Source organism: Neoarius graeffei, chromosome 26 (assembly GCF_027579695.1).
Source record: "Neoarius graeffei isolate fNeoGra1 chromosome 26, fNeoGra1.pri, whole genome shotgun sequence".
In the NCBI taxonomy this organism is placed as follows: domain Eukaryota; kingdom Metazoa; phylum Chordata; class Actinopteri; order Siluriformes; family Ariidae; genus Neoarius; species Neoarius graeffei.
The window spans coordinates 53,216,917-53,242,138 of record NC_083594.1 but is presented as its reverse complement, the minus strand read 5'-3'; the positions used below and the strand labels follow the sequence as shown (position 1 = coordinate 53,242,138).

The window sequence follows — 25,222 nt, the reverse complement described above, 5'->3', positions numbered from 1 at the left end:
AACTTCAGACGGGCCTGGACATGTACTGGTTTAAGCAGGGGGACACGTCTGGCACTGCAGGATTTGAGTCCCTGGCGGTGTAGTGTGTTACTGATGGTAGCCTTTGTTACTTTGGTCCCAGCTCTCTGCAGGTCATTCACTAGGTCCCCCTGTGTGGTTCTGGGATTTTTGCTCACCGTTCTTGTGATCATTTTGACCCCACGGGGTGAGATCTTGCGTGGAGCCCCAGATCGAGGGAGATCATCAGTGGTCTTGTATGTCTTCCATTTTCTAATAATTGCTCCCACAGTTGATTTCTTCACACCAAGCTGCTTACCTATTGCAGATTCAGTCTTCCCAGCCGGGTGCAGGTCTACAGTTTTGTTTCTGGTGTCCTTTGACAGCTCTTTGGTCTTGGCCATAGTGGAGTTTGGAGTGTGACTGTTTGAGGTTGTGGACAGGTGTCTTTTATACTGATAATGAGTTCAAACAGGTGCCATTAATACAGGTAACGAGTGGAGGACAGAGGAGCCTCTTAAAGAAGTAGTTACAGGTACGTGAGAGCCAGAAATCTTGCTTGTTTGTAGGTGACCAAATACTTATTTTACCGAGGAATTTACCAATTAATTCATTAAAAATCCTACAATGTGATTTCCTGGATTCTTTTCCCCCCATTCTGTCTCTCATAGTTGAAGTGTACCTATGATGAAAATTACAGGCCTCTCTCATCTTTTTAAGTGGGAGAACTTGCACAATTGGTGGCTGACTAAATACTTTTCTGCCCCACTGTAATAATTCACCTGGCAGATTTCCCACCTCGAGATATTGACCCCAAACCAACTTCAGTCACCGGCCGCTTCATTAGGAACACCCGCACGGACCGGCCGCCTCATTAAGAACATGCTAACAGCTAACAGGCTAAGGGCTAGCATTCTAATGGGCAGGCTAACATGCGAATGGATAACATGCTAACTAATCTATCTATCTATCTATCTATCTTGAAATTTTGAGGTTTTTGCTTTGTTAGCAGGAGAATTTCCTTCAGGAAATGCAAATCTACTTTGCTTAATTAAATTGCACAAATATTAATACTGTGGAAATAGGAGGCGTGGCCTCTGTGTCTGTCGGAACCTGTCAGTCACAGTAAAGGTGGCGTGGCCTCTGTATCTGTCAGTCACAGTGAAGGAGGCATAGTCTCCTACTCTCTAAGGCACTTTTACATTTTGATTTAATTGAAATTTCACTTTCGGGACATTCCTGAATCTACACCGAATTGTTGGTTACCAGTTACACACACACACACACACACACACCATACACTTTCTAAGGGAAAAAAATGAGAGAAAATAAGAGACAAATGATGAAAGAGACTCTGGGATGGAGTTGAGGAAACTCTACTGGACTCCAGATTGCAGTGTTGCTCCTCCATGATGTAACTCAGATGTGATGGAGCGTAAGAACGTTCACCTTCCAAACCCACCGAGCTGAAGTCTCGGGCCCAAATAATAACCCGCATCAAATATGATACAGATACCAGTCTCCAAAAACAAGCCCCTTGGTTTTGATGCAAAGACGCAGTGTGTGTGTGTGTGCAGATATCTTTCCAGAGCTTGAAAATGTCCCGTGTGCCTCAGAGGCTCGAGCTGTCGGAGTCTCAGATGACTGAGAAAATGATCCCATGAGTGAGACACGACACAGAGACGGCGCAGGGTGTGGGTGGCAGCGTGTGTGGGGTGTGTGTGTGTGGGGGGGGGGTCAGTGTGTGTCACGATAATGAGGTTAGAGAGAGAGAGAGAGAGAGAAAATGCAAGATAAATAATGCTGTAAAACTTTCTCATTTGAGTTTTTCCATCTCACTTCCCTCTCATGACTGTTCCGTCATCACCTCATTTATTTCTCTGAAGACCTTGACAAAAAGACCTTCATGTGGACAGCGAAATCTTGGAAAATAAAAATCAAATTATCCAAGTTAATCTGAATTAAAATGAAAATGATTCCAACAAGGTGGATTTTTTGTTTAATTAGGAGCTGAACAGAAAATTAGGGCGTATTCACACCTACGTTGTTTGGTCCGGACCAAACGAACCAAATTTCCCTTGGTCCGGACCTTTTGGGTTGGTCTGAATACAAACCACCGAACTCTGGTCCGGACCAAACAAGCGGACCGAGACCGAGCTGCAAGGTCAGACTCGGTCCGGACCAAAGGAACTCTGGTGCGGACCTTTTGGAGGTGTGAAAGCAGACCGGACCTAATCTGACAGTTTTGCTTTTTTGTACCTCGGGAGCTTCTGTCGTTTGTCGAGCATTATGGGAAACAGAGTCTTGACACTCCACCGCAAAGTGCAAACACTGTTTCGGTTGTCAAGGGAACCTTACAACAGTTGTGCAGTCATTCAGCCCAGTGGTAGGCTAGACTACAGAGTACAAAAAATGAGTAGGGGGCAAACGTGGGCCGAGGAAGAAACGCGTACCCTTGTGGATATATGGGCAGATGTCCACATATCTGAGCTTTTGGAGAGAACACACACAAAAATGCCGACGTGTTTGCTGTATTCAGTGAGAAAATGAAGGAGAAGGGGTTCACGCGCTCCCCAGAACAATGTCGGCTAAAAGTGAAGAAACTCCGTCAGACCTACATTAAAATCAGGGACATTCTTTCAAAAAGTGGCGGTACTAGCGACGCAAAAAAGAAATTCATCTATTACGATGGATAAGGCGAATATCCCGACACATACCTCCTCCGTCTTGCGTGAAGAGCCAGAACTGTCACAACATGATGTGCGCTCATCAGCGCTATCCTCCGTAGCCGCCTTGCCCTTTGAAGTCGTCGTTGATAAATTACTTGTACAACAGCATAGTAATCGCTAGCCTGGGCCCGCCCATCCTAAGCGTGAAGCAACATGAGGGCCTGTTGCGAGCTTAGTCTGGCCAGGCAAGCTATCTACAGCTCTTCCAAGCTCCCGAAAAATCGGGAACCAATCAACTTTGAGCATCTCCAACGGCCCTGGGTAGATGCGTGTTCAAGGCAGTGATGTAGTAGAACTGCGACCGGAAGCCATAGATTGTTTACAGAATCTATGCCGGAAGTGCTTCATTTACGCATAGATGCTGTATTGAAAGCATTCAACAGGAAGTTCTCATTGAAAACGGAGCAAAGAGCAGCCCTGGAGGTATTTATTGAAAGGAAGGACGTTTTCGCCTTGCTCCCGACCGGCTTCGGTAAGAGTTTAATCTACCAGTTAGCCCCGTCACGTCGCATACGTCAGAGGAAAGAGTGATGTGATTGGTTTAAGCTTCTTCACAGCCTTTTCTGGCTTCGACCAGTAGCAAACTGAGGCATTTCAGGGAGGCGGGTCAACCACGGGCTCTGGGAAACGGTTGGGCTTAATATCTTGGCCAGACCAATAGCTCGTAGAGCTTTGCAGTCGCGTTAGCCAGACTAAGGTGGGGTTTACATTAGACTGTATCAGCGGATCATCAGATTAACGTTTTTAAAAACGATTAGCGTGCACACAGCAACACCAATACACAGATACGCTAATCACATGACTAATTCGGCACGTAAGTTGAAATGTGTCAGTGCGGCTCATCGCTTCCTCCTCAGCGGCTGCGCTCCAAATCACTCCGCCCTGAACAGCGAGTGCCCTCTGGAGGGTGCGCACTCTGGCCCTGCGCAGCTCACAGAGCGCGCGAGTGTAGTGCACGAGCAGTGATTCGGGACTGAGCCGCTGTGCGCAAGTCACTTACCACTTGCAAGTGGAAGGATGGCAAGCCTAAAGACCATCATAACTACACAATGGGCAGTATTTGCATCAGTATTTGCAGTATTTTCATACTTTTATACTCTTTAATGAAAGGTGATACAAGGCGGAAGTCCGCGCCGTTTTTCAGCAGTCGCGTCACATGACCAACGCCAGCGAATCAGGAAGGTGGATGTCACAGTGACATTGTCCAATGACGACGCCAGCTAGAGCTCAGCACAGCGTATCCGCGTATTCTCAATGTTTACACAGGACCGGATCAGACACGATCTGGATTGAATACGTGGACCCTGGCGGATTCCCGTTTCCAGGCGTTTTAATGTAAACGGACAGTGCATCCGCGAAGAAAACGAGACAGATACGGTCTAATGTAAACTTGGCCTCAGTAATCGCACAATTGTGAAAACAGTAAAAACTGGAAAAAACATATAGCTTTGATGACATTAAAAAGAATAACAGCACGGAAAGCCTCCATGACTACTTTTGAACTTAACGCTTTGTGCGCGTGTCGTCTCTGACCAATAGCTGAACGACCTCGGGGCGCATGGCTTTGTTGACAGATTTTGGTCCGCTTACTAAAATGTACAGTGTGAAAGCGAACCGCACCAAAATGAAAAAATAAAAAAAACATTTGGTTCGGACCAAAGCAAGTGAACTATCGAACTATCCTGGTCTGAATACACCCTTAATCACAGTGTAAATCAATAAATCTGATTCATTTTGTCAGATTTTGGGGACACTGGTGAACACGGCAGCTATAAATAAGTCAGTCAGTCAGTCAGTCAGTCCCGGAAAGAAAGTAAGTGTATATTCTGGACTTAATTTACTTAAATCTCACTTCCTCTGACAGTAATATCAAGGCCTTGAACTGCAGGAAGTTATGAAACTGCGTCCATGGCACAGTAAACAGCGTAGCCTTCTTATGATTCGCCGACTTAGCATTAAAATTCACTTTAAACTGGACATTAAAATTAATTTGAGAAAAAAATCTTCCATGGCATTTTTTTTTTTTGCTGATAGAGTAACTTTTTTTTTTCTCTCCGCAGGGTGTGACGACTGAGCTGATGCTTTTATTTTTATTATTGAAGCAACAGACTTCTTTCTGTGGATTGATGTAATCGGACGCTGATCCTTCAGAGTCTCTGATCAGAACTGTATCCATAGCAACGGTCTGATCTTCAGAAATAACACCGTCGAATGCCATAATCGACCAATCAGAACCGAGTTTCCAACAAAGCCGTGCAATCGCTTAAAAAAACTCCATCGTGTCTGTTTACACTTCAGGATGTATGTATTGTTTTCACAGCTTGCGACTGAATTCTTGCGTACGATAAGAACGCGGTTTCAGACAAAACACAAGAGACGTGACGGCATTCTGACGTTCGCTGCTTGTTTAGCTTTGAAGCGACGCGCATGTTATCATCATGCGAACATTTTCACACTAAAGTCACCCTGTTGATGTGCACATAGCTCTGAAAATTATTGGCACCCTTGCAGTGAACTGGGTGAAATTCTTGCTCATGAAAACAACTGGAGAAAATCACTGATCTAACCCCAAATCATTCTCACCGGGTTTTTCCTTGAGGAAGATTTAAAATAAACGCGAAAGAAAAACTTGATTTTTTCCCCCTCAGAAAGTCTCTTCTGGCTTTGGGCTCAGATTGAGGAGATGCACACGGAACACGCCGTCCATCGCCGTGAGGAAAACCAAACAGCTTTCGACGCACAACACACAGACGGCTGTTGAGCCGATTTAATTCGCTCAGACTGATGAGATTCGTTCTTTCTTTCTTTCTCAGCCAAGTTCTGTCTCTTCTTTTCTCTTTCGCTTTCATGTTCTGATTCTGTCGCTCTGCTCTGGTCGCCTCAGTCATTCTTCACAGAGACCTCAGGAACTTCAGCATCGCTCTTCCCTCCTTCTCTTCTCAGACTCTTTCATTCAGGAGACCACAAGGAGATTACTCTGCTGAGACTCTCTCTCTCTATCCGTCTGTCTCTCAGTCTCCTTCTCACTCTCCATCTCTTTCTTTCTCATTCTTTGTGTCTCTCTCTCTTCAGAATGCAAAAAAAATGAATCCATTACTCAGAATGAACAGAAAACGTGTTAACTCTTCTTTTTTTAAACTTCACAAGCTATAACTGGGAGAATTTTAATCAGTCAGATGCTCTTTCATTCATCCTCAGTACCTGCCTGTTCAGGGTCTCAGTTTTTCAATTTTATATTGTAGTTAAACGCAGGAAAATACGCCACGCCCAGAAAAGACCACACCCCTTTCTTTCATTTCTAAGTGGCACACATGATTAAATGACATGAACAGGAAATAAAGTTGTGAGAATCGGGGCTCCTGACCACAAAAAAAAAAAAACACCCGTATTGTCAGATTGCTCAGAGGAATTCGCTGGAGCCAAACGTTTCGATTTTCCTCCTCAATCATTTCAAAAGTCAGCTGTGGAAATAATCTGTCCCTCTGTCTCTTTGTTGCGGAGACATGGCTTCGTCTCGCACACGCCTGGAAAGCGTCTGTGAATACAGGTTTAATGCCAAATAAAATAAAATAAAAAGAATAATAGTTTTTATTCACTCCACATTCACTGGATATGAACAACCGCACGCTCTGATTGGCTACTCTACTACAAGGATATCAACTCATATACTGTGAGTAGAGAAAAACAAAATGGCGGAGTGTGTTGCTGAACCAACCGAGGACGAAATAAAAACTACTCGAAAACAAAACCACAAAAAAACAAGCAACAAAATATGGAATAAAAGTATTTGATGGTAAGAATGCCTCTTTTTAAATTTTTCAAGAATTATTATTATTGCATTTTTCACATATTGCTCCTGTCATTTAGCTCGGTTTACATTCTAAGCGGAAATGATTTTGTCGGACGTTTTGTATAAAGTTTTTATTTAATGAATTTGCAAAAAATAAAAATTCTCTGTTTCTCAAAATCCAGTGAATGTGGATAGAATAAAACAGTTATTGCACTCAGTTTTGTTGTACATGGATTATAGCCGCGACCAGCTCATGTATGACTTGATTTCATGGAATAACTAAAATATCATGTTACATTCCAAAACGAACGTGTTCCTGTCCAGGCTGCGTTTCCAATGAAGAGGTTAAAGATGATTAAAGAGCGGTACCAAACAGGAACATTCTTCCCTGACTGTGAAGAACCTCAATCCTGAGGAACAGCATCAAGAAAAAAGTTCCTTTATGTTTGTAGGCCAGTTGTGGCTGGTTTGATGACAGCGATCATCGTGAGAATGAGGAGATGGAGGGTGATGATGCTGTTTGGAGAAGGACGATATGTGTGTGTGTGTGTGTGTGAGAAGGAGAGAGAAGAACAGCTTTCCTTCATTTTCTGTCAGGAAAAAGGAGCCACGACGGTCAGTTACAAACCCATCATAAATAAATACTTCAACGATTTATTTATTTATTTATTTGCGGAATCAGTCTGGCCAATCACATTTCAGCGCCGTGCTTTTTACACGACACACAAGCTCATTGATCTGGAGGGAAATTTCAATTTGTCAGTGGTGAGAGACAGAAATGAGCTTTGAGTGCCTTTCAGCTTTTCTGAACTCTCTCTCTTTCTTCATCTCTCTTTCCTGAAGCTTATCTGCAAATCCTACAACATCGATTGCCATCTCTGTTCTCCTTCCGGGGATTCAGTGGCCTCAGAGTTGGAGTGAGATGATAATAATGCAGTTATCCAGCTGAGTGCATGCCAGACAGTCCATTTATACACCCAATACCCCATCACACACACACACACACACCCCTCTGTATGGAGCCATCACTATCAAAGCCAACCTTCTTGAATTTTTTTTTTTTTGTGTGTATCACTTTACAAGAATTGTCTTTGTCACTGCAGAGGATTCTGAGACAGAGGGAAGGAATCTGTGTCTTACAGAAAAGTAATCAGTCCCCCAAGTTCCAGCACGTCCCACAATGCGTCTCACCACAATTTGCCAACAACGACAATTTTTTTCATCAAATTCTGACACTCCATATTTTTCTATCCATTCATAGTCACATTTAATGCCATGAAACGTCTGTGAAATGAGTTTGTTCCCGTTCTTACCTGCATTATCATAGCTTATAAACAGTCGTTCCCTCTCCAGTCTCTGTTTTTTTTCTCTCTGTTCAATTTATTCAGAGCAAAAAAACTCAGCTTGTCAGGTTCCTGAGAAACCGCAAACAACCTGAAGCCATCTAGCACTGGAGACTCCTTCCAGAAATATTAAATAAATGCCTCCTTCCAGAAAACGTCACCCATGACACGCGTTTTGTTTTGTTTATGTTACACCTCTGCTGTTCCTGTCCCGAGTCCCTATGAGTGAGCTGTTGCTATAGAAACCATAACATGTTCGGAGTAGCGCATTGAATATAAACCTGGGCTGCGTCTGAATTCTCAGTTTGTATTAACGATGGGTCAGTACCTCTGACCCCAACATTACAGTCATACGTTGTATGAGTATGTGAGCAAATACTAAGGACACAATTTGGACGCACTCGTCCTCCATCTTACCCGTCCTCTGACCCAGATGTTCACAGATGGCGTATTCTCACATATGCTGCAAAAAATATTGAAAAAAATTCTGCAAAGGCAGAAATGTTGAAATAATTCCTGATGCATTAATACACCACTGAAACAACCATCTTCTTTCCACTTTTCCCACAGGAATTCTGCTTCTTCAGTTATTCAGAGCTCCAGCTGGATTATGGGATAGCGTAGTGTAGAGTTGTGTGGTATGGTGTGGTACGTTTGCATCCTACAGATACAGTAGATCATCCAGGTAGATCAACCATCTGACTTCTGTTAAATGCTGACTGAGTACTCGGACACTTTAAATCCTGCTTTTTGTGCACGAATCATCTGGAAGTATGAATCTGAAGTATGAGCGCTTCTGCCAGAACTTCTGCTGGAGAAACTTCAACAACACCTTCTGACTCCTTTGAGTCTGGTTCCTCTCCAGGTTTCTTCCTCACATCTTCTCAGGGAGTTTTTCCTCAAAAATGTAGCAGATGTTTTCAAAAACTGGAGAATTTTTTTTTTAATGGATGATTGCAACCCGACCTGAACATTTCATGAATCTTCTTGTTATGTTTTCTTCTCTTCTCACTGCTCTGTTTCTCAGTAAAGTTAGGCTATCTTTTTTTTGCCTTCTCCTTTATTTCCCACGTATTCAGATTGCATTTTCACTGTTCGTTTTTATATTTTCTTTGGCTCTATTTTCATAATCATTTCGGGTTTTTGAAGATCACAGCTCCTTTCAGAATTTATTTCAGGAATTTGTGATGGTCTCTCCACTTCTTTGTCTTCATCTCCCTCCTCTCCCCTGAGTCCTGAGTCATTCTTTCGACGTGAATGAAACACGCACCTTCGGTGTGCCCATCTGCGGGCGTTTGGTGGTAAATTAATTTTACTGGCGGGTTCCAGTCCCATGGTACTGCACACTATTTCTCAGGCTCCTGAATTTGGAAACTTTGACGTTAACTCTATTCAGGCATCACGTTCATTTCCCCCGATGGGATTGGACGGTCCTGGAGATGAGCTCTGAGTGGCATTGAGTGTATGATGTCGATCACAGTGATGGGTATTATGGGATAGAACATTTGGAGGGTCTGCATGTGATATTAGACTCAGGCATTGTTTTGAAGGCCACTTATGCTGAATTTACATTTCTTTTAATGATGTTCTTTTGTGTGTATTTCTTTATAAACCTCTCAATTATTCTCTCTCTCTCTCTCTCTCTCTCCCCCCCCCCCCCAGGAGGGCCATGCCGTTTGGCTGTTTAACGCTCGGCGAGAAGAAGGACTACAACAGTCCCACAGATATCACAGACAGATATGATCTTGGCCAGATTGTTAAATCGTAAGCACCACTTACTTGAATTCATGATATTCCCCAAATGAAAACCAACAGGAATATTATTATATTCATGAAGGCTGGGATAAAGATGATAAAGGATAAAGATGTAAATGTCATGTTGGCCACTATGTGATGTGTCCCTCATGACTAGGTATCTTTCCCAGATCACACACCTACGTCGGCACAACGTTGGCCCACCATCGGCTTTGCTGATGGTCCGTCAGAGGTATGACTAGTGGGCCTTTGTCGGGCCGATGGCGGCAAGCCGATAAAGGGAAAAAAACGAGATCTCGTTATTCTCACATGTCCTGCCACCCGCGAGCCACTGGTGGTCTGATAACGGACCACCAGATGTGTTTGCCACTCACTGTCGCTAGCGGGCCACCAGATTCTGAAAATATTCTGCAGATTCTGAAAATAAAAAGTCACAATACTACCCTGCTATTGTTATAATTGAATAATCTTTAGAATAAAAATATATGAGAACAGTTAAAGTGAATATCTGCATCCTTTTTTTTCCTTTATTGGCTTGCTGACATCGGCCCAACAAAGGCCCACTGGTCATACCTCTGATGGTAAAAGAAAATAGGTCTGCACACTGCTAGATACGCTCCAAAAAATAAACTTTATTTAATTAAAACAAGCAACGTTTCGATCACCCTGGATCTTCATCAGGCATATGGGTAACAGGAAGAGGCTGTGGCCTATATCACATGACCCTGCTCTACACCCGCCCAGGCAAGGCACCCAAAGGTGCCAATCAATTAGACAGACAGGTGTCTTAACCTGTACCAGTCATACAAAAGGCAAAACCAAAAAACATTTGCAAGTTTGAAAGATTAAAAAGATATGAATATAGTACACCAACATATAAAATACATATCACGTGAAAATCAATTACAAAAAAGGTTTTAAATCAAAATACATATTCATTCCCTTAGGTGCAATGGTGTTCAAGGTATATATATATAAAAAGCCTCGCGTCTTAAAAGGAGATTATCAACATCACCCCCACGTCTAGGTGTAGCAACATGTTCAATGCCAATATATTGAAGGGTTGCGAGGTTGTGCTTAAACGTGTTAAAATGGACAGCTACAGGGTTCTTCTCATCATTCAACCGTATGTTGCTTCTATGCTCTGCGATGCGCGTTTTTAGACACCTTGTTGTTTTGCCTATATAGGCTAATCCGCAGGGACATTTAATCATATAAATTACATTTCGTGTATTGCACAAAATAACGCCTTTTATTTTAAAAGGCTTCCCAGTGTGCGGGTGATTGAAAGAATTACATTTGCGCGTAAAATTACATTGCGCGCAATTTCCGCACCTATAGTTGCCATCAGGAAGGGGAGGAAATCTCCGTGCGCGGTCTGGTGGTTGGTCGGCCTTAACGACAAGGTTGCGTATATTGAATGAACGCTTGTATACAAAACGTGGGGGCTGTCTAAACGAGGCATCGCTGAGGGTAGGGTCTGAGCTAAGGATGGGCCAATGTCTCCTCACTATCTCTTCAAAAAGCTTGCTCAGTGGCGAGTACTGCGTAATGCAGGATAGCCTATTATCAGGGGCCCTGTGTCTTTTTCTATTAAGACACGTCTCTTGGTCGATGTTGTGGAACCTCTCTACTGCATTATTAATCCAATGTTCAGAGTACTCGTGCTCCCTAAAGCGCTCGGACATAGCACTACATTGCCTTGTGTAGTCTAGGTCAGAGCTGCAGATGTGACGTATCCTATTAAACTGACTGATAGGTAGATTCCGCTTTAAAGTGGTGGGATGATAACTTTTGCCATGTAAAAGTGTATTTCTATCCGTAGGTTTTTTATAAAGGTCCGTTTTTAACCTACTACCATCTACGGATATCAAGAGGTCCAAGAAGCTGATTTGTTCTTTATTAAAAACACCAGTAAATTTCAGATTTACTCAAACGAACATACCTCTGATGGACCATCAGTACAGCCAACGGTGGACTGACATAGGTGTGCTATCTGGGTTGATTCACGTCAATTTTTCACTTTGAAATTTTACCCCATTTTTCGCCCAATTGGATCATTTTTCAGTCCACCTTCCCATCCCGCAGCTATCTCTCTCCACAGCGCCCAGTCACGGAGAGCAAAGGTGAGCATGTGCTTCCTGTAAAACACAGAAAGCTACTTGGGGGAAAGCACTAACTGCCTTTTTATCTCATCTCATCTCATTATCTCTAGCCGCTTTATCCTTCTACAGGGTCGCAGGCAAGTTGGAGCCTATCCCAGCTGACTACGGGCGAAAGGCGGGGTACACCCTGGACAAGTCGCCAGGTCATCACAGGGCTGACACATAGACACAGACAACCATTCACACTCACATTCACACCTACGCTCAATTTAGAGTCACCAGTTAACCTAACCTGCATGTCTTTGGACTGTGGGGGAAACCGGAGCACCCGGAGGAAACCCACGCGGACACGGGGAGAACATGCAAACTCCGCACAGAAAGGCCCTCGCCGGCCCCGGGGCTCGAACCCAGGACCTTCTTGCTGTGAGGCGACAGCGCTAACCACTACACCACCGTGCCGCCCTGCCTTTTTATGAATTCATTAATTCATCCATGCCTATGATTGGCTGGCATCACTTTGACTGACATGAGAGAGTAACGTAATCCCTCCTACCCAGAAATCAAGACTGCGAGCTCAAATCTGCTTCACTGTTGCACCCATTTTCTTTTTTCTTCAAGTGTACTATCCCATTTTATTTCCCATTTACGTTCCCAAAGACAATGTGAAGACACCATTGAAAATACACTTTCAGAAAAACCGAGTTCCTCTAGAGCTGTTCAGACAGTTAATGGTTTCAGCTTTTTATTCCTAAAGGATTCTTCTTGGGAAACCATCTGTTGAAGAGCCCTACAGGAAACATTTAAGGTTTATCTTCTTGGCCCAAACTGAAGAACCTCTTCAGGACCCAAATGGATGCCTGACACCTTAGGCTTTACGATCTTAGAAGGAAAAGAAAAAGCAAAAAGAACATTATGCGCATGTTTTGTACCTTGAGTGTGTAACTTCAACCTGGGAAAAGAGTGAAGTGTGCTCCAGGTGATCCACACTAAAGATACCAAAGCAAACCTGACTCATAAGTTGAACCCTGGGTTAGAAAAGTATACTTTCGAACCAAAGTATACTTTTGCACTTTCTCTGAGGCTTTTTCTAAGATACAAGAAATGTGCTTTGCAATCACAAAGTTTCAAACTCAACGAGGTCAGTTTATTACCGTTTTCCATTCAGTGTTAATTTGTTTGTTCTTTTTTCAAAGGGAAGAGTTCTGCGAGATCTTTCGAGCCAAGGACAAGACAACATCGAAAATGTACACCTGCAAAAAGTTCCTGAAGAAGGACGGGAGGAAAGTGCGCAAGGCTGCGAAGAATGAGATTTTCATTCTGAAGATGTGAGTTCAGAGACCGACTTGAGAGAGTTTCTGTTTAAGGCATGGGTTGTTGTTGTTGTTGTTTTTTTTTTCTTTCAAAGAGCAGTTATATTCCTTCAATTTCACTGCGGCTGGACTTGAAGAAGAAAAAGAAATTGAAAATTACATTTGTTGGAAAGCTTTATAAAAATGCAGTTCCAGGCTCAGGTGCTTTCTCGAGTTGCATTTTTGGAGATGCAGCAGTTTGGACGAGACAGAGTGGTGAGAAAAGCAGACATGGAACAGATGTTCTTGAATTATTTCTGTGATGAAGCACACCGATGTCATTGCACTACAGACAGTCAGAAGTGCAGGCTGAGATTCTTAATCACCCATCCCCCCTCCTCCATATTGTGTAGCGTTATTTGCAATTTCCTAAAAGCTTTACTCTTTGAGATTAATCACTACCCATCGATGATCATCTGCAGAAAAGCATGATGAAATAAGTAACAGGGTTGGCAGAAGACTTAACACTGCTTTTACTGAATGACCGTTATATTTATATACTAATGCCATCATGACGAAAAGCTTGAGAAAGCATCATCTCAGTGTGTTAGGAATTCTGTTTCTGTGACAATACAGTAAACAATATGACACATTAAAAAACTCATTTAAATTCAACGTTATATCTCGACTCAGAGCTGTTACACTGAGATATGATGGAATACCTTTCGGTTCAGTTCAACTGTAAACAGTTTAATGGTCATAGAAAGGAGCCTTGGGGAGTTGAAGGCCACACCTACTTCACTGGGATTGAGACAGAGAGGCCCCACCCATTTTACTGAGACCAACAGACACAGAGGCCACACCTCCTTGACTGGGACTGACAAAAATGTAGGCGACACCTCCTTCATGGAGACTGAAACACACAGAGACCACACCTCCTTGACTGGGACTGACAGACACATAGGCCATGCCTCCTTCATTGAGACAGTCACAGAGGCCACACCTCCTTCATTGAGACTGACAGACACAGAGGCCACATCTCCTTGACTGGGACTGACAGGCACAGAGGCCACACCTCCTTCATTGAGGTCGAGAGAAATAGAGGCCACACCTCCTTGACTGGGACTGACAGGCACAGAGGCTACACCTCCTTCATTGAGGTCGAGAGAAATAGAGGCCACACCTCCTTGACTGGGACTGACAGGCACAGAGGCTACACCTCCTTCATTGAGGTCGAGAGAAATAGAGGCCACACCTCCTTCACTGAAACTGAGAGGTACAGAGGCAACACCTTCATTGAGACCGACAGATACAGAGGCCACACCTCCTTCACTGGGACTGACAAAAATGTAGGCCACACCTCCTTCATTGAGACTGAAACACACAGAGACCACACCTCCTTGACTGGGACTGACAGACACAGAGGCTACACCTCCTCCATTGAGACTGACAGGCACAGAGGCCACATGTCCTTGACTGGGACTGACAGGCACAGAGGCCACACCTCCTTGACTGGGACTGACAGGCACAGAGGCTACACCTCCTGCATTGAGGTCGAGGGAAATAGAGGCCACACCTCCTTCATTGAGACTGAAACACACAGAGACCACACCTCCTTGACTGGGACTGACAGACACAGAGACCACGCCTCCTTCATTGAGTCTGATAGTCACAGAGGCCACACCTCCTTCATTGAGACTGACAGACACAGAGGCCACATCTCCTTGACTGGGACTGACAGGCACAGAGGCTACACCTCCTTCATTGAGGTCGAGGGAACTAGAGGCCACACCTCCTTCCCTGAGACTTAGAGACACAGAAGCCACACCTCCTTCATTGAGATGAACAGACACAGAGGCCACACCTCCTTCACTGGCACTGAGAGACACAGAGTCCATACCTCCTTCATTGAAACAAAAAGACACAGAGACCACACCTCCTTCATTGAGACAACAGACACAGAGGCCACACCTCCTTCACTGAGACTGACAAACACAGAGGACACACCTCCTTGACTGGGACTGACAGACACAGAGGCCACACCTCCTTCATTGAGACTGACAGAAACAGAGGCCACATCTTCATTGAGACCGACAGACACAGAGGCCACACCTCCTTCATTGAGACTGACAGACACAGAGGCCACACCTCCTTCATTGAGACCGACAGACACAGAGGCCACACCTCCTTCATTGATACTGACAGACACAGAGGCCACACCTTCATTGAGGTCAAGAGAAATAGAGGCCACACCTCCTTCACTGAGACTGAGAGATGCAGAGACCACACCTCCTTCATTGAGACTGACAGACACAGAGACCACACCTCCTTGCCTGGGACTGACAAACACAAAGGCTACACCCTGTGTTTTCAAATTCGCATCCATTAAAATCCCAACAGCAGTAAATTATCTTAATCTGCCAGACAGCAGCCGTCTATTTGCTTTACCTGTAAACGATCAGTAATTTGACTCATCTGGCTGGAATTTATGACACAAAATTTGAAAATGCTGGAGGCTCAATCAAGACCATGAGGTTTATCATTGATCACAAGCTAGCTGTTCATGTATTCACTGAAAAAGGTTTTAAAATACTTTCCCTTTCTGCTGTAATGCCTCTCCTAATCCAGTTACCCCATTTCACATTTTCATTTCAGGGTGAAGCATCCTAACATTCTCCAGCTGGTGGACGTCTATGAGACAAGAAAAGAATATTACCTCTTCTTGGAACTGTAAGTCAGACATGGAAAATTCTAGATTAACACAACACATTTCCAAAAGCATTCAGCTTCAGTCAGATGGGGTGTTTCTCCAGAGGTTAGACCCTGTGCAAATGGGAGATACCGTTAATGGGATTTTTTTTTTTTTTAACTTCGTGATCGGCACAGCACGAACAAACTGACAGGGTTCTCTCACAGGGACATGGATCAATTTGAAAGGTTTTTGACTTCTGCCTGGTACTCGACAAGCAAATCTTGATCAAAAGGAAAGCAGATGCCAGTGTGGATATCTGGAAGATTCTGAAAGGTTCTTCATGTGTCTGGCAAATTTTGCTTCCCTAAATGCAGGTTTTGACTATGTATCTCTTCATAGTTGTGTTTTTATAGCATAATAAATGTTAGGAAACAAAGCCAAGGAAACCATCAAAACCAAACAGACTGGCACTGGATGGTAAATACAAACATCCATACAGTGAAGCAATGCATGGTACGGACAACCCAACATTACGTTACGTTACATGGTATTTAGCAGACGCTCTTATCCAGAGTAATGTCCAACAAGTGCAAAAGTCAGGTACATGAAATGCTGAACCTCTAGACAAGAAAGTTCTAGTGCCAACTGAACAAGTGACAGCAATACCGAGTGTAATATTCTGTTGAAGTATAGCCAAGACAGCCAAGAAAACAAACCAACCATATAAAAAAGTACAACTAAATAGAGAACTCAAACAGCTACCCCAAGGCTAGACAGTACACAGCCTGGGTTGGTCTCAACTGAAACACAGTTACACAGTGGGCAGGGAAGAAGGGGAGAGGTGCAGCCTGAAGAGCTGAGTCTTCAGTCTGCCCTTGAAGGTGGTCAGGGAGTTGGCAGTTCTGACCTCAATGGGAAGGCCATTCCACCAGCGGGGGACCAGGACAGACAGCAGTCTTGAGCGGAGAGGAGGGGCCAGGTGACCAGTAGTCACGGAGCGTAGAGATCTGGTTGGCATGTAGGGGTGGAACAGACTCTGGAGGTATGCTGGCCCTAACCCCTTGAGAGCCTGGTAACAAACATTGGTGGTGCTGATACACCACTGGCAGAATATCAGACAGCCAATGGGGAGTCACGGGTCTGCAACTGAGTGCAAGGTAAAGGTGCAGCGATGCTACTGCGAAGACTTAACAAGTAGCTTGAGAAAGAGTTTCAGTCATGAGGATGTATTTCCACTTGAATCCCTGTTCCTGCCAACTGTGAGCTGCTGCTCTCCTTTTCTCCAGCTGAGCCTGCAGCACTGAGGCAGATCTTGAAGAACCTGAGCGCATGTAGCCTGAGGATATGTCAGATAGAAACACTGTACAGAAATCTCTCCCTCTCTCTCTCTTTCAACACAGCTTTCTCTCTCTCTCTCTCTCTCTCATCCCACGAGACCCTTCTGCCATGTTCTTTTCTGTCCCTTTGAGTTCGGATTTGCATCATTCAGATTTCTGCAGGCCACTGCATATTTCCTGATTGTTATACCTCAATGATAAAGTCCTTCAACGTGATCATTATTTGTCCAATTTAGAAATGCAAGGACGCCGTAATAACCACGGCCCTGATTCCGGGCTTTTGTTTTGCATTTATTTTTGTGTTGTGTTACAACAGCGTGTCCTTGCTCAGGCGAAAAGCAAGGAATGCACAGTATGGGTTAAAAATGAGAACGGGTTCATAACTGGAGGATCTCTAAGCTCAGGCATGCAATAAAAAAGGGAAATAAACTCCAACTAAGGTACACAAAAGACCCTCCTGCTCAGGATTACATCACAGATGACAATATGAACGTCTGTTCTTTCTGATTGTGTTTCAGTGCAACAGGCAGAGAGGTATTCGATTGGATCCTGGACCAGGGCTACTACTCCGAGAAAGACACCAGCAACGTGGTTCGGCAGGTGCTGGAGGCAGTGGCATACCTGCACTCCCTCAATATCGTCCACCGCAACCTGAAGGTACGTGGCACTACTCCCCCTGGTGGTCACATGTTCAAAATATTATCAATTCATAGTTTTTATTTAAAAAAAAAAACAATTGTTATTACACATTTTATATTTAAAAAGCAAATATTTATATTTGACTAATTTTAATAACCCTGGTTCTTGTTTCAGTTGGAGAACCTGGTGTATTACAACCGTCTAAAGCACTCGAAAATAGTGATCAGCGATTTCCACCTGGCCAAGCTTGAGAACGGGCTTATCAAAGAACCATGTGGGACTCCAGAGTACCTGGGTATGAGGCTTTGAACATGTCATGAAGGTGTACTCCAAGAACCTTGTGTAGAACCTTTAAGGGTTCTTCGGTTGTCCCTGTGGTTCTATGTAGGGTCTGACATCAGTGTTTCCGATCAAGAAGAACTCTTAAATATCCAATCAACCCTGAAAGAATGCTTCAAGATCCCCTTTTTTTTTTCCAGTGTGTTGATATTTTAGTCGGTTTTGATTGGACATTAATAATGGTATGTGGCTTTTTATCAATATACTGTATCTGAGTAATAATTTTGTATTGGTCTTGTAGGTCGAACTTATGTGCTCTCTCTATGACAACATATCCATACTGAGAACTCAGACTTCTGCAGAACACATACAGTAATACACAACACCAACTGGGATCTAATCAGAGTTCCAATGGTGATCAAGTGTCCAACGGTGTTTCTCAGCTCAGCTTTCTCAGAGTTACTTGGATATGATGTGTTTAAGAGTCCATCGGATAATTATTGCGCTCTCGGAGGTGATGGGAGGAAAGGACACTTTGTAGGACCGGAGTGCAGAAATTCTGCTCAATTGAGAATGTCCGAGTTACCTGATGCTCTTTTTTTTTGTCCTTCATTTAGCTCCAGAAGTTGTTGGGAGACAGAGATATGGCCGACCTGTGGACTGCTGGGCTCTCGGAGTGATCATGTACATTCTGTGAGGATCTAATCTCAAATCTTATCTGAGAAACCTTAATTCATTGGCTCAGGTACATTGGATTAGCATTAGAAAGAAATATTCCCAAAAAAAGTAGTGCGAGACGTCATGTGGAGCCAATATCTACAAAATATTCCTTAAAATACTGATTGTCTGCTGAAAAACAAGCAAACATGGAAACAATGTGAACGATAAAACCTACTGGACAGCACTGGGAAATACGAGCTTTCATTTAAAACGCAGGTGCTGGAATCAGGTCTAATATACTCATGTATCTGCAAAAAAAAAAAAAGCTTATTTGGTTAATTCCAGGAACTATGAGATGCCAGGCTGACTTCAAAAGTTGGCAAAAACACTCAGTAGGAGGAAACGCACAAAAAAACCCCCAAACAAACAGAAAACCATAAGAAACTGAGGAGAAAAAAATTAAATAAAGAGAATGACCCAGAAAAGCACCACAAAACATGAGACTAGAATGACAACGATGTCAAGTTACAGATTCCTCACTTCCTCTGAGCAGAACCCAAATGAAATGAAAAGCAGACAGAACCAATCACTCAAGAGAATCAACCAGAACAGGAAGCTTTAACCATATAAGGAATGTTGATGAGGGAAAGAGGTGGGCGGAGAATCAAATTGGACATGAAAATACCGTAAACGAAATACTGACGGAAACGTTTTCCCCCGCAGACTTTCCGGCAACCCTCCATTCTACGATGAAGCAGACGATGACGATTACGAAAACCACGACAAGAACCTGTTTCGCAAAATTCTCGCAGGAGATTACGAGTTTGATTCGCCGTACTGGGACGAAATCTCTGACTCAGGTTATTTACCAACACCAAGAAAAACTACCTCAAGTTGAACATTTTTTTTCTGCCATTAGTTCAAGCCTCATGTCATTGATTTGCAGCTAAGAGTTTAGTCGCGCGTCTCATGGAGGTTGACCAGGACCAGAGACTCACAGCGCAGGAAGCCATCAACCATGAATGGTACTGATGTCTTTCTCTTCTTCTTCCTTTTCCACCTTGCCATGTTCTCTTCAGAGTGTATGATGTTTTGCTGAGGTGTACTTTTTTTTTTTTTTACTGCAGGTAATTAATATGATTTAAAAGATTTTCTTGGCCATATCTAAATTTGCTTTATATTCTGTAGGATATCTGGAAATGCTGCGTCAGATAAAAACATCAAGGAAAATGTGTGCGCACAGATGGAGAAGAATTTTGCGAGAGCCAAGTGGAAGGTAATTATTTCTGTTCCAGTCGTATTCCGTTAGGCTTCCTTCATGTCATGGGCTTGTTTTGTTTGTTTATCAGCTTTTATTACTGCATGTTCCCGGATTGCACTGTTTTTCTTTTCGCTGAGGAATACAGCAAGATGAATGTTTACCTCCGATCTGACTGGAGGACGTTCTTGCACTTTGGGATGCGATCCTGTGATAGCTGACATTATTTACTTTTAGCAGATAAATGACTTGCTCATGCTTTAGATGGAAATAATGATGACAATTTGTATAAAACGAATGAAACTGTGAGTCAACAGCTTGCATGTCCTTAAGAAGTAATCAGACAAAGTAAGGTCAATATGCAAGGAATAAAATACACCATTTTATGCTTTTCAACATCCATCCGACCCCATTCCCCTCGGAGTTTCATTCCATCACAGCAATTGATCAACAATTTCAAGATTTGTTTATTTATTAAATGACACATCATACTTTCTATCCTTTTATAGTTACAGTTAATGTTTTGGAACATCTACGAAACAAGTCGGTTCATGTTCGCACTTACGTTACAGCAGGTTGCAATTTTACTCATCTCATCTCATTATCTGTAGCCGCTTTATCCTTCTACAGGGTCGCAGGCAAGCTGGAGCCTATCCCAGCTGACCACGGGCGAAAGGCGGGGTACACCCTGGACAAGTCGCCAGGTCATCACAGGGCTGACACATAGACACAGACAACCATTCACACTCACATTCACACCTACGCTCAATTTAGAGTCACCAGTTAACCTAACCTGCATGTCTTTGGGGGAAACCGGAGCACCCGGAGGAAACCCACGCGGACACGGGGAGAACATGCAAACTCCATACAGAAAGGCCCTCGCCGGCCCCGGGGCTCGAACCCAGGACCTTCTTGCTGTGAGGCGACAGCGCTAACCACTACACCACCGTGCCGCCCCTGCAATTTTACTATTAAACATAAATTTATGAACAGATTTCAAAATTTACAATTGTGTCTTCAATCAAAATTCACATCTTTACAAAAGTCATCTCGCAATTAAGAGAATCAATTTCACAATGGGCGGTACAGTGGTGTAGTGGTTAGCGCTGTCGCCTCACAGCAAGAAGGTCCTGGGTTCGAGCCCCGTGGCCGGCGAGGGCCTTTCTGTGTGGAGTTTGGATGTTCTCCCCGTGTCCGTGTGGGTTTCCTCCGGGTGCTCCGGTTTCCCCCACAGTCCAAAGACATGCAGGTTAGGTTAACTGGTGACTCTAAATTGAGCGTAGGTGTGAATGTGAGTGTGAATGGTTGTCTGTGTCTATGTGTCAGCCCTGTGATGACCTGGCAACTTGTCCAGGGTGAACCCCGCCTTTCTCCCGTAGTCAGCAGGGATAGGCTCCAGCTCGCCTGCGACCCTGTAGAACAGGATAAAGCGGCTACAGATAATGAGATGAGAATTTCACAATGACATTCATCCAACATTTACGATACCTTATCAATCACAGGCACAACCTTTTAAAATTCTTAATTTTAAAATTGTAATTGTAATAATCCGAGAGGAGAAAGCCTTTTGGATGGATGCAGAGAGCTGACTGGGCGGGGCTTAAATAAAAAAAAAAGTGATGATTTGCAGCTGTCAGAACTTTGCCTGTGCAGATTCTGATTCGCAAACACCTCAAGTGAAATTTGCATTCTCATCAACAGGAAACCTGACATAGTATTTAACATATAAAGATGGACCTACTGACCTGAAACTTTATGTTCTTTGGATTGCTCTTCCTCAGAAAGCTGTGCGAGTCACGACCATCATGAAGAGGCTGCGAGCTCCGGAGCACCAACAAACTGCCGCTGCAGCTCAGTCCAGTGAGGGAGCCACAAACCCTGCAGGAGGAGCACAGGAAAATCCCCAGGCTCCAGCTGAGGCCTCCACGGCCCCCGCAGCCACAGCCCCTCCTGCTGGTCTGGAGGTGCCTCATGCAGAGGCTTCTTCATCACGGTGTAACGGTGACTCTCCCGCTCCCTCGCCTTTCGCCACACAGACCGGAGACGAGCGGAACGGTTAAAGTCTGGCTCTTGATTCGACCTTTCCCACATCCCTCACAGCAACCCCTGAGCTCTGTAAATTAGCATTTAGCATGGTCGCCGTGAGCCTGCTTCGCTCTCACAGTCACATTCGCAGTGCCAGCGTCGTCTCGCAGAGCCTCGTCGACGTCTTTTCCTGAGCTTTGTCTTTTCTTGTTACAAAAGCTGTATTTGCCAATCTTAGAAGCCATATTGCCACATACTCGATCAAAAACACAAGGAATTGATTTGCGCTTATAGACACACATATATTTCAGAAAAAAGAAATAAATAGGAAAGGGTATTACTTTGCAAATTTAGGAATTTTCATGGGATTTTTGATTTCAAGTGAAGTAACAGACTCTTTGATGTACGCCTTACGATATTTGTCACTACTCAGAGGTGCCAGCATTCATATTCGTGTAGCTGTCGTATTTCTGACTCTGACGACGGAGAAAACTTTCTCTGTCAGACCAAATATAGAAATAACTCACTTGGCGGAAAAGTCACCGAAAGGTTAAAAGACAGATCTGCTTGTGTTACAGGTGAAGACACAGCAATCTGTAAGCAAGTGGGCGGGGCCGTGGTCTCGTGTGACGAGCTGCTTATTATTAATTGGCGATCCTATCAACCATTTACCTCGCATGTTTTCATTCATGTTGGCACCTCTGGGTGCAGCTTCGCTCCTGTGCTCAGGAAAGCACGCCGTGGCTCGTTCGCGATTGTAAAAATGTCTGTAAATACTCAACTCCAGAGAGACGTAGCCAAAAACCGCATGCGTTTTATGATTAATGTTGATTTCATACAAGTCTGTCGACAAACGTGTCTGACTATTGGCCTTACACGGAGAGTTTTGTTCCTCCCGGTTCAGCCATTTTTATGTCCTGTCATATTTAAATATTAAACATTAACTGACATGAGATTTACCTGGAAAATGCGCTACGTGCTGTAGTTTAGCATCCCGGCTGCAGCTTGTTTGATCGTTAAGAGATTTGAAGTGTGCAATGGGAACGTGTTTCACAGCGAGCTTTAGATCTGCATGGTAGCTCAGCAAATCAAAACACAGTATTGACAAATCGGGTGTTATCGCATTGCATAAGGAAAAGAAAAGTTCTTTTTTTTGTTGTTGTAAATTCCACTGATGACATTTTAAACACCATACAAAAGCTATACGTTTATTTGTTTTGGTTGGGTTATATTAATAAGCCATGCTCTGCTGTATAATACCACGATACTTGTACTGTTTGTTAGTTAAATGTGACGTGTTCAGTGTTTTAGCGACTATGCATTCGAGGTTGGCAGTTTAAACCCGTGAAACCGAATGCGATGTCAGACACACAGCTGCGTTCAGCATTTATCATGAGAAAACTTTCATGTTTCAACAAAAGTTTCAGCCAAGACACGCCTCGTGGATTATTCTTGTTTTTTTTTTAAGCTACAAAGCTAATGGAGTGCAAATCTATATGTAGTGAAAATTCATTATGTCTGATTATTATAACTATTCTTTAAGTTCGTTTCTTAAGACACGTATTTACTAATACGTAACATACTAAAAAAAATACGTGTCTTAAGAAACGAACTTAAAGAATGGAGTGCAAATCGTTTCTACGGTACGTCAAAGGTCATCAAGCTTCGTAATTTCACTTTTAAAAGACACGATTTTGTAACATCGCAGCTCCACATTCCACTTTGGGAGGCGGAGCCTGAGGGGGATTTGGTGTTGAGACCAAATAGCATTTTGGGAAAAAAAAAAGATTCTTGTTTTCCAGGATGGCCGTCCAAATCTCATTCCAGTGTTCAGCTCCATGGTGATGTTTTGTCTGTGTTTACAGATTAAATTACGTCTTCAACGTTTAAGACTTGCGTAATTTTGGATTTGGAAAAAGCGAGACGTTATTTGTTTACGACATCAGCGTTGTAGCCCATCGCTACAAGAACGTCTTGGCTGATTAAGGATATTTACACAATTTGGAGGAAATTAATCTTATTCATTTCTTTCTTTGCTTGTTTGTTTATTTATTTAACCCTTTGGTGACTGACCCCTTGAAAATGGTTCCTCCAGGAACGATGACGTTTCAGTTGTCAAGACAACGGAAAAACTAAAATACAAAAACAGAAAGATACGTCACAATGCTCTTGTGCACAAAACAAAATGCTCTTGTATTTGTATTTTAGTTTTTCCGTTGTCTTGACAACTGAAACGTCATGGTTCCTGGAGGAACCATTTTCAAGGGGTCAGTCACCAAAGGGTTAAAACTATTCCTTTATTCCTGAAACCCATGCTGAAGACGTAGTCGGTTTATAATTTCTTGAACTTTACGAAATACTCACACATACGATACAAATATAGGCGATAATATGGAAGAATTAAAAAAAACACCATATTTTATCATTTGTTCCATAAAATAACATTATTTCTGTACTAAAATATTATAACCTGCAGATATTTATGAATCCTTTGTACAGTGTTCTGTTCTAATTATTTACAGACGTGTTTGATATATTTTGTGTGCGCAAGCGCGTGTGTTTTATTTATTTATTTATAATATATTTAGACATTTCCATGCATTTTAGCATGAAGTACATGGGAAAACTCACAAGCTCGGTCTCCTGCTTCGGTTTGGCCAGCGTGACGGAGGAGACGGATGTGTGTGTGTGGGGTGGGGGAGGGAAAGTGACAGGAGTGCGAGTGTGTTCAGCATAAACCAGAGCAATAGTCGACCTACGGCGATACTGTGACGCGTGTTCTTGCTGTTTGCTCTTGAGCCGTTCAAACGGCCTAAATGTGCTCGTGTTAGTGTCGGAATACCGGGAAGTTTGCCACGTCTGCGTTCCTGTACTGTTTCCGCAAGCCCTCGTTAAGCATTTTTACGTCGGGTCAGACGCAGCGTGACACTGTTACATTGCCGTATGATGTTTACGGAGCCTCCTTGGAGTCCAAATGTACGTTCAGACAAGAAATAATTTGTCTCTTGTGGGCGTGAAGCAACTGTGATGATCGTTGCTTGTGGGCGTGGCCTATCCAGCGCTTTTATTTCATTCTGACGAGACGTATTTGTGTTAAACTCGTTCAACACAAATAAAACAACTCTCAAATCCTTTACGTGATTACTGTGAGTTCTGTGATGTGATGTGCTTGGCTCTGTTGGCTGATAAGCACGAGCAACACGACTATCGCATGAGGCTCTGAGAATCTGGGCTCATTCCTGACACAGTTTTTTCTCTCTTCGTAACCTCCAGACGCATTGAATGAACGGTGAGATAAAACACGTTGTTTTGTCATCAATGTAA

At 43.4% G+C, this 25,222-nt stretch overlaps 1 protein-coding gene across 1 annotated transcript in view; it reads left to right on the top strand.

Moving 5' to 3' along the window:
• Positions 1–22,204, top strand: part of camkvb (CaM kinase-like vesicle-associated b) — a 68,653-nt gene extending 46,449 nt beyond the window's left edge. The window contains exons 2-11 of the mRNA XM_060911038.1: positions 9,522–9,623; positions 12,913–13,044; positions 15,664–15,738; positions 17,556–17,694; positions 17,851–17,971; positions 18,573–18,648; positions 19,339–19,475; positions 19,562–19,640; positions 19,804–19,891; positions 21,655–22,204. Coding sequence (XP_060767021.1) covers positions 9,529–9,623; positions 12,913–13,044; positions 15,664–15,738; positions 17,556–17,694; positions 17,851–17,971; positions 18,573–18,648; positions 19,339–19,475; positions 19,562–19,640; positions 19,804–19,891; positions 21,655–21,933 — 1,221 coding nt within the window. The 5' untranslated portion in view covers positions 9,522–9,528 and the 3' untranslated portion in view covers positions 21,934–22,204. The remainder of the gene's footprint in view (positions 1–9,521; positions 9,624–12,912; positions 13,045–15,663; positions 15,739–17,555; positions 17,695–17,850; positions 17,972–18,572; positions 18,649–19,338; positions 19,476–19,561; positions 19,641–19,803; positions 19,892–21,654) is intronic.
• Positions 22,205–25,222: the final 3,018 nt, after the last annotated feature.